Source organism: Limulus polyphemus, unplaced genomic scaffold, assembly GCF_000517525.1.
Source record: "Limulus polyphemus unplaced genomic scaffold, Limulus_polyphemus-2.1.2 Scaffold1448, whole genome shotgun sequence".
Taxonomy (NCBI): Eukaryota; Metazoa; Arthropoda; class Merostomata; order Xiphosura; family Limulidae; genus Limulus; species Limulus polyphemus.
In genome coordinates this window covers 3350-14022 of record NW_013667058.1, presented here as the reverse complement: position 1 = coordinate 14022, position 10673 = coordinate 3350, and the positions used below count along the sequence as shown (strand labels likewise).

At 33.6% G+C, this 10673-nt stretch overlaps 2 protein-coding genes across 2 annotated transcripts in view; one reads left to right on the top strand and one right to left on the bottom strand.

Annotated features, from left to right (window-relative positions):
* Nucleotides 1–1505, top strand: part of LOC106463621 (arylsulfatase B-like) — a 54108-nt gene extending 52603 nt beyond the window's left edge. Inside the window, exon 15 of the transcript XR_002611523.1 lies at nucleotides 1151–1505. The gene's annotated coding sequence lies outside the window, so the exon portion shown is untranslated. The remainder of the gene's footprint in view (nucleotides 1–1150) is intronic.
* A 2234-nt stretch (nucleotides 1506–3739) lies between these two features.
* Nucleotides 3740–10673, bottom strand: part of LOC106463620 (glutamate--cysteine ligase-like) — a 10006-nt gene continuing 3072 nt past the window's right edge. Inside the window, exon 4 of the mRNA XM_013923669.2 lies at nucleotides 3740–5721. Within this exon, the coding sequence (XP_013779123.2) occupies nucleotides 5558–5721 (164 nt within the window). The 3' untranslated portion in view covers nucleotides 3740–5557. The remainder of the gene's footprint in view (nucleotides 5722–10673) is intronic.

The following is a 10673-nucleotide window of genomic DNA, read 5'->3' as shown; positions in this document are numbered from 1 at the left end:
TTTTCAATAAGCAATCCTGAAAAATATTTGGGGGTGCTTAACTTTTTTCCAGGTGTATATATACGTATTGATTTCTTAAATCTTATACAAAACCTACTTCGCCTTAAAACATAAAGAAAAATAAACGTTTATTACTACCAAATATATTTTATCCTTTGCACAGTCGAAAGAGTTGAAAATTTGTGTTGGAATGTCAGCACTGTATTTTCTACTTCCTGACCTAAAATACAGTGAAAAGGCTTAAGAGTGCTATTTAAATCTCTTTTAGAATGCACACGTACTTTTTTTGATAATATTTCATTTTTCTGCGTAGTTTAATAAAAATGGGGTGATTAAACAATTACTTCGAGACTGATGAAATAAGTGAAGGGTAGGTGCATTTTGAAGGTACAGATAAATTACTTTTAGTTGAATTCTATAATTTTCGTTAATCATTCAACAATGGCTTCCCATCGTTTTTGACGGACTTTTATACTTGTATTTAATTGATTCTTTGTTTATAGTGAAAGGACGTGGCGCCATCTATGAATGTAGTTAACGTTAACTTATAACGAAGATAATAAACACTCAATAACGGCAATAATTGGGTGCAGAGGGAGTTGTGAACTCCATTACATATATATATATATATATATCAAAATTCCTTGTAACATTTATTTTTTTATGAATGAATCCTGGTAAATATCTAAAGAGAACTTGAAGAAAAATCATCTTATCATTACAAGATAACTGATTAACTTTGCTGATGTTGTTTTCGTTACTGAAAATGGTGTGGTGATGTGGGTAGCTTACATTTGATGACGGAGAAAGTAAAAGTTTGGAGTCGGCTTGAATGGGCACTGAAGAAGAGTTTGTTTATAAATTTACAATGTTTCGAGATGATTATGTCATAATTAGGTAAAAGTAGATTACATAGACCAAGATACCTTTACTAAGCTGTTAAGTAATCTCCGGTATTGTGACATCTTTGTTCCTTACTGTATATTCATGTATCTATGTAAACTACTTGTGTCGAATGATAAAATAATCTTGTCGAAGCGTTGTAAATTTATAATAAAGTTTTCTTTATTACCCATTCAAACCATCTCCAAACTTTTGTTTGATGTAGGTAACGTTCTCATCGCAGGCTTTTTTTATATTTCTTTAAAAGAGCCCGAGACCCCAGAATATACCTGAATGGTGTTACCAGCCACACCCTCCCCAAAATGCAGGATTTACACTCTGACGGACAAAGGCTTTTCCACGACAGCAGTATAACAATCCACTGCCTTTGAAATTGGCTTAAAAGAAGCGACAATAAGCATCTTTAAAATAAACCTGAACTTCGCGTTTGTCTCTGTGGACATCTGTGAACCAGCTGTTGATCCTTCTCGACCAATAGACCACGATCAAAGATACTTTCTGTCATTTAATGGAGTCTGTGCCTCGTTTAATTCAGAGTATTATCGTGCCAAAATTTGATCTAACTTGATATTAGGTGCTGTTTGTAATAAGTTACTAAAGAAAATATTTCACTTTTTATGAACACCACAGGTGGTTGTAGTCATACATTTGTTTAGGCTGTAACGTTCGCAAAACCTTGCTACGATAACGCATTGAATGTTCAGTTAATTATAAGCAATACTTATACTTCTAGCGTGAGCAAAAGCTTATTTGGAATACAAGCGGGAATATTCTCGTGACCTGGTTGAAGCTTATTTGGAATACTGGTGGGAAGATTCTCTTGATCTGGTTGCACTAAACTTAGGCGATGAAAATATAACGTTTAATGATAAATCTACTTTCACTTTTTCGCTTGTAGTAGAAAAACAAACAAACAAACAGCCCAACAATCATATCTATATTTACTTAGCAAACGTGGGGAATGTTCCAAAAGAAGTCAAAGAAGTGGTCAGAGTTGGGCAGTATTGATTCGATATCCTTTAACATGTAAAAAAACTGAAGACAACCAATTTTGCATTTAGAAAATACTTGTATTCAGTCTCTCTCCGTTTTTGACTTAAACAACTCTTTGCTCCCTAACTATAGTTTCTAGAGTTTAGATGTTAGTGACCAGTAACCAAGTAATATATGATATTATAATCATATAATGACATCTTTAACACAAATAGTTTGTTTGTTTGTTTTTGAATTTCGCGCAAAGCTACACGAGGGCCATCTGCGCTAGCCGTCCCTAATTTAGCAGTGTAAGACTAGAGAGAAGGCAGTTAGTCATCACCACCCACCGCCAACTCTTGGGTTACTCTTTTTTCCAACGAATAGTGGGATTGACCGTCACATTATAATGCCCCCATGGCTGAAAGGGCGAGCATATTTGGTGTGACGGGGATTCGAACCCGTGACCCGCAGATTGCGAGTAGTGCCCTAGCCACCTGGCCATGCCGGGCCCATTAGGTTAAATACTGTTTTCATAAACATTCTAGTTGTTTATAAGCTTCTAAAGATTTAACCTAAAAAAAAAGTTGCTTCATGACACTAATGGGGCCAAAGTTCCTCGCAGTTGTGTTTTGTAGAAAGAAATGTGTTAATATAACTACTGATTACTGGAGATCTTCAGTATACTGATAGTAACAAAGACATAACAAGGCACTGTTAACCCTGGCGACATGTATATGTAAGACGTTGTCACGCCGTGAAGGAACCTTTGAAGAGTAGCGGCATATGCAGCATGTTATAATTTTTGTGTATTACAGGGAATCCCTTAAAGTTCTTAATTTTTTGTTGAAATAACACTGTACCAAAAATATTTACCTTTACTGTTCTTTCATAGTCACTACCCACGTGTCTATGGGGATGTTTGTCTGCTATGAGAAAAATCTCAAACTGCTCATCATTCTTTGTTTGAGATTCTACTAACTAGCTTGTATCTCCTTCAACGAACCTTGTCAGGTGTGGGATGTATGTTTAATACCTAGCGGCCTATATAGAAGTCATTCAATTTTCAGATATAAATAGAGGGACACTCAGTAGAGCGCATACCTCCGTCACGCAGCGTTGATCATATTCGGCTCTTAAAAATACGATTATCAACGAACACGAACCATTTTTGGAAGGACAATGAAGAATAATATTCTACATATGTCCATCAAGTTTCATCAAAATCTGATCATTTTTGACCGAGTTATAGAGCAAAAACAGTGTAAAAAAATCGGTCCCCATGTTAACAGATAATGGTGTTTTGGATTTTCGTTAACTTGCTGTGATCTTGATATATGACCCTTCAAACTAATCACTTCTAAGTTGGGTCATAGTCCAAATGTATACCAACTTTATTCCAAATCTATTCAGCAGTTTTCGAGAAACCATGCTGACAAACACACACAAAGGGATGAAGAAATAACCTTCGGTGGTGGAAGTAATCATTGCCGCCCACATAAATCTTTGGGCCCGAGACAAGTCTTATTTGGGACCCTCTTTGGGCTGTTGTGTTTTACAGATGTAAACATTTGACGCATTGGAAATATAATGGGGTCAAAATTGTTCCATTTCAGTCCAAGACACTTCCAATTTCGATATATTAATCTAGCAGCTAGAACCATTTTAGGAATAAATGAGTTAAGACCTAGCATAAATTTTCAAACGAATAAAATAGGCTGATTTCTCGAATAATAACTAATCTTACGATAAAAAATACATTAAAGTTTTCTCTTCGACAAATATTTCATGGAAAAGTTAATTATACAGTCTTTGTGAAAGCAGTTGGATTTGTTTTATTGTAAATAACATTTTCCAATACAGATTTTCAGTAAATGTATTTTATTTCTCTTGAAAATATAACCAAACACATAAAATTTGTTTATAAGAAAAGGTAACAGATGCACGCAGACACAAACAAATAACAAATGATAAAATAATATTTTTATTCGCGCCAATTCAAATTACTGGAATTTAAATGAATCACAAAATTAACAATATTGTGGTAAAATTTCGAGAGTATATACGTAAACTGATCCTGGGATAATTAATGCAACAATGAAGTAAATACGATACAGGTATTGATACATTTTATTTTAAAGGAATAATGACAAATAACATTTTATTTTTACTAGAATTCTTTGTTTAGAGTTAAGCACAAAGCTATACATTGAAATATTTATGCTCTGTCCACCAAGGGAATCGAAACCCGGTTTCTAGCATTGTAAGTCCGCAGACATACCGCTGTGCCACTGGGGGGGCTTTACAACAATAAATGTTGTTATTATTATCAAACACTGCTGCAAGAAGTTACACACAATACGACTTCCAAGACCCAAGAGTACAACAGTTATAATAAAATTCACTTAACAAATGGAATTATACGTAAAGCTCAATTTTTTTCTCGAGTTTAATAATACATATATATATATGTAGCATTGTTTTTCAGGTACACGTACAATAACTGTTAACAAAGAAATATATATGTTTTTTTTAAATCACAAAACAACAACATAACCTAATTTATTATTCGCCCATCATAACTAGCATAGCAAGTGTTGACAGCTTTAGATTTAACTTCGTTAAACTTCAGTAACTCACAGAAGCTAGTATACATTTTATACATTGAACAGAAAGATGAAATATCACACTCTCTTATGCTACACATATAGTTAGACAATACTGGCGAACCTCGAGAGGATGAACCTTTTTTTACATCAAGTACAACGAACTAAAGGTTTAAGCATTTTTCGAACTTTTAAGGTATTGAAATACGTTATATATAAAACACTATATAATATGACAACATTCAATGATATGCCTTCACTCAAGAAAAATACCTATACAGCTCACAAAGACACCTGTTTGCTATTAATATATTTTAAACCCTTTAATTCGTGCACATCTTTTTCGTGAACATTTCAATTTAACTAAGAAGCTTCTAGTCGTCAAGAAACACAATGAAATAACAATTAAGGATTATGCAAAACTTCAAAATAATGCAAATGAATACGACAGAATAAACAGTTGGTGAAACTTTATTTTGAACCCAAGTTGCAAATAATATAACAGTTGGCAATATTCATGACGAAAGTTTCATAATAATATAACAATTAACAATATTCATGACGAAAGTTTCATAATAATATAACAGGTAACAATATTCACAGTGAAAGTTCCATACACATGGTGTCAAGTTTTTCTGATATAATTACTGTAGTTCAACTAATAATTTTTACAGTATTAATCATTTTTTACAGATATTAAAATATCAGTAAAATATAATAAAATATTATTTAAACGGCAAACTATTACGTAAAAATGTCATATATTTAGTCATGAAAATATAACATGGGTCATCTTCGTAACAAACCTTTAAATTATAATTCCTACTCTTTGAAAATGGATAATATTGGCCGATAATAATGAGAAATTACGTTATGTTTTAATAACATTTCTTAAAATTTGTTTCATATTATGATGGTTTTCTTTGTCTTTCTTCCGTATTAGTCCTATCTGTAAATATCTGACGTCATTATGGTTTAAGTATAAGTATAGGACTAACCCCAACACACTATATGGAACCACGACAACCATGCATGACCGACTGGTTCGGTTAACATCTTAGTATTTACTGACTTAGCTATTCACCAAGAAGTTCAGGACAGGAGATTTCATTTCTCTGAAGTTTGTCAATCATAACTAATAAATCATAATTAATTTCATCTGTGACCACGGAGTCGTGTTTATAGCTTACATGCGTGGTGACAAACTCTCGTATCCAGCGTGCATCAGTCATCAACTCTCCTGAAATTAATTATTAAATATGAGCCCTTTAAAACAAAACATCAGGATATTTGCTATAAAAGTTCTTAGTACACCTTCAGATTTCAAACACAAGGAATCTATTTATCATTCACTCGAAAATCCACAACTATAACTAATTTTTCAGTACAGTCATATATGTACATTATTTGATGATATCTTTCAAAACAAATGTTCCTCCCAATTACTCACGGTAATCTTGAGGTTTTATAATGCTAAAACTCGTGGTTTGATTCCCCATAGCAGACGCAACACAAATAACCAATTCTGTGGTTTGCATTAAGCAATAAAACAACACATCTAATTTATGTAAATTTCTGAAAGAGGACTGTGCAAAACATTGTTTTCATCATGCTTGTATAATTTGATTTATTTAACCTTTCTTATGAAATTACGAATAATTCCTCTAGGCATTCGAATACACACTAGGCGAGAAAGAAACAATGGATCTTATCATTAGAGCTGAAGTGTTAGAGCATTAGATTCTGCAAGTAAAGCACTTTTTAACTACGGAAACTCAGACTGTCCTACGCAGCTCCTCTCTCAGAAATAAGACTTGGCCTCGAGCCTAACAGATTCATAGTTGTGGGTTTATAGACGAGTGCAGACCTCTCAGTTGTCTGAGCACTTGTAACTCTGGGGATAAGAATCCTCCCATCCAACGAGTGAATGAAGAAAAATAACGACTCTTATTAACCGAGTCTGAGAAGCAACACTATTTACAGCAGCATGAATACTTGAACTTTTAGGGATTAGAATCTCAACTGAATAAATGAATGATGGAAAATAAGTACTTTTACCTACTTAATCTGAAAAGTAACACTATCTATAGCAGCATGAATACTTGCACCTTTGGGGATTAGAATCTCAATTGAAGAAGTGAATTATGGAAAATAAGTACTTTCAACCTACTTAATCTGAGAAGTAACACTATCTACAGCAATTGCGCCTCTCAGGATTAGAATCCCCATCGAACAAGTGAACAATGAAGAATCAGCTATTTTACCAATGGAACCTGATGAGTAAGACACTATCTACATCACTATGAACATTTGCACCTCTCAGGATTAGAATCCCCATTAAACAAGTGAATGATAGAAAATATGTACTCTTACTAACCGAGTCTGAGAAGTAAGACACAATCTACAGGAGCAAGAACATTTGCACCTTTCGGGTAAAATACTTTTTAACTCTTCCAACTATTTTAGTAATTATGGTCAGCAACAAAACTAAAGCACTACAATTAAATATCACTTGATCAGAAACATTACTAGTGATGCCATAATTATATTCACTTATCAAATGCAGTGAATCGAAAACTGATTAAATACATTCTTTTGATTACAAGGACTTAATTCACGTGGAAATATTCTCGTTTATCATTTAGTATAAAGTAAATTAAATCATCTTGTGTTTAAAAACTTCTTGATAATTATCATAAGGTTGCTATATTCAGAGTTCTTGTACGACTTAGTGACTCGACAGACCAACTATGAGGTCATCAGTTGTCAACTGATCTTCCAGAGTAAGTAAACGTAAGGAAAAACTGAAAAACAACCACTTAATAAGTTACAATTACAAAGAGAATTATCACATTACAAAATACTCCTCCAGTCTATTTCAAAGTTTGTTCTGAATATGGAATAAAGTCATAAATGTACAAAGACAAAACACGTATTAAGTGTTATATGTTTTATAAAAAATAAGTATGACATAATCTATTATTGATTCATTTATATTATTAACTAGCTGAAGTTTCCATCCACTAGGCGGAAGTTATGTAAATTCATGATTAATGACAGGCTATCTTAGGATATGAAAAGTTGCTTCCCTTATATGTAATTGTAAAAACATAAAAACGCCCATAAAAACCGTAAAAGAAAAAACGCAAAACTGAAAATTTGTACGTATCTCCCCATGGACCCAATGAACCTCCATATTAAATCCACTTACAGGTGGTGAAGTAGTGATAAAAATGCCCATAAAAACTGCAAAACTGAAAATTTTTATATACCCCCGAATGGACCTAATGAACCTCCAAACCAATTTTGGTGAAGATTCATCCACACTCTGCGAAATAGTTATATAGAACAGACAGTACTATTATATTTATATAGATTCATGTAAGTACATATGTAACTGTCAGATTATAGATAGATGCATATGCCACTCATCTTAAGAAAACTTCAAGCTTTAACGCATGTATTGTTACTTCATTTAATCTTTATTCCAACAGAAGTTAACCGAATGAAAATACTTAAAATGTCATGTTGATTTTGCTTTCATAGTAATCAAATACAGAGCCAAGCGTGACTTAGTGGTCAAGGCCGCCAAGGGTTTTCATGGATCCTCTCTCCAAACTATGAAAAGTAAACCGGCATATAAGGCACTACTTTCAACCGCCTTTGTAGCTTACTCATCAGCCAATTATAGAATAGCATTATAGCACTATGGTCACTTGATGATCAATCAAAATTACAGCTGCAGTGAGAAGGGCAATATCTATTTATTATTTTGTTTTAAAATAAAAAGTCTTGTAGTGTGTTCATAATGCTATTGCCTAGCAACCTTTTCTTTTGAAATAAAATTGCGATTAGGTATGTATTCATATTTGAAAGCTCTGTAGTAGTAGAAGTAGTTGCAATTGACATTGGATTTATCTATATTTTGTTTGGTGACCAGGATCGCCAGGACATTAGCCCCAAACGTCATCATTTCCAGGTACTCATATTGTTGCCTCTACAAAGTCTTAGTGCAGCTGCTGACTTTTAGAGTTAATGTCCGACTAGTAACAAAAAATAACTAGTAAAACCAGACTTACTGATATTGTGTATATGATTGCTATTCAACTTCAAGATATTGGAATCCCTCGGATCGTTTTTAATTGGAAACAAAACTACACCCTGGACACACCGGAAGAAAAAAACAGAAGTAAGTAACAGGCGTACTGCAGATAAAGATGCTATATTGAATACAGCTTATAAAGATTAAGAGCCACCACTGTACAGAAATGCGTTGATAAAGTTTTTAAGTAAAAATCTAGTCTATACACACTAAGAAAACTACACTTTAAAAAGCAAGCTTCCTTATCAGCTTAATGTGTTTGTTTTGTGTTCTGTAATTATACATTATGACACAAATCTAGAGAAGTAGGATACCAAGTTTCAGGAAGCTGTTGTAGCGTATATACACAAGTGTAGTATACTACATCATATTATACTATACTACAAAGGGTTGAGTACGTTGTATTAAAAAGGTAATAGCTCTTTCCGACACAAAATATTCATACATGAGATGATAAAGATGTGTTCAAAACGGGAATTTAGAATTTCCAAGACGGAGGTAACTTTTTACGTAATATGATTGGAAAACAAATCAATATGAATCGTTTTAGGGACGAGGATCATCTATAAAGAGACATTCTACAAGTTGTACCCCAACCGTATTAAGAAAAGTGCAACTTGTAACATGCGAGAGTCAACAAAAAAAGTCAGTGGCAAAATACATCCACATGTCTCAGGCAACAGTCTGCAACACTATCATGAAGGATATCTTTCTGGAAATGTCATATGTATACCCAAGTTGCTTCCATGCATACCTTAAGCTGCTGGAATATGAAACGGGTATTCATGCTATTCTATAACGAATCATATAGGTCAAGTTGTCAGATTCAACACTTATGGGTTTCTGTTTGTTCACTCAGTTGAAATGAGTGCTGGGAAACCGTTGTCCTCGTACACTACGTGACTTATGGAAAGCCAGCAGGGTGAAGTGTTATGCCTTGACATTACAGTCTTACGATGAAGCCTTTTGCAATGGAAGCTACGTTGCAGGGATATTGTCAAGAACCACAGCCGTTAGATACAGCATGACCGGACCTGGCGAAATGGACCGTAACGATGTAATGAAGTTTTAAGATATTTTCAACATAACGTACTCACCTTCTATACTACGATGTGATGTATTACAAAGTAGCACGAATGTAATACAGTGTATGCTGGCCCAGTAAGAAAGCAGTCACGTTCTTGATACGGACAATTCAATTTAGAAATCTGTAGTATTTCTAACAACCTTCTGTAAATTTTTTTATAATAAATACAATGTGATATTTTTTGTTGTTTATATCTTGTTTTATTTCCAAGATATTTTTGTTGTCCACTTTTAATAATAAAAACTTGACAAAATCGATAAAAATACATGTAACCGATTTCCAAGAGAAAATCTTTTTTTTAATGAACATCATATTTTATGTAACTCAACAATTTTAAAAGCAACAATTGTGAGAAACCTCTAAGCTTCTGATGCTTTTAACCTTATTCTAGAATGTTTTATGTACAACCAACCATTCCTGCTCCAAGACACGGTTTTATGAACAAGGCAAATTTTTCTACATGTATGCAACCTTCGTTTTAACCGCTAAATTAATCTGTATGTTTTGGCAGTTCTATATGCCGGGTAAGGCCAATGGCATATACATTAAATCTAATTAATTAATTGTGTCAGTTCAATACTTAATTTCCAGACCTTTTATTTGATAAAGTTATTAATTTAAGTGTTAAACTTCACAGTGCGAACTGAGCGGCTTTCAACTGTCAGCGTTCCCAGATCTGTAATACTTTCATGGGCAAAGCTGGAATGCAGGTAACTCTTAATCAGCTTCAACTTCCCAAATGATCTTCTCTCTTCAGCAGTGTTGACTGGGATTGTGTAGAAAATGTAAAAGTCTCAACAGCAAGTTTAAAAAGAATCCATGAATGAGATTATATTAATTAATTCTTAGAATAATAATGGCTGGAGACGGCTTGAGTGGGTAATGAAGAAAAACTTTAATATAAGTTTAACATAACAGCAAATGTACAACGTTTCGACAAGGTTTTGTCATCATCAGGTACTGCCTTTGTTTAAAAACACAGAACTTCAACCGTTGAGTGTCC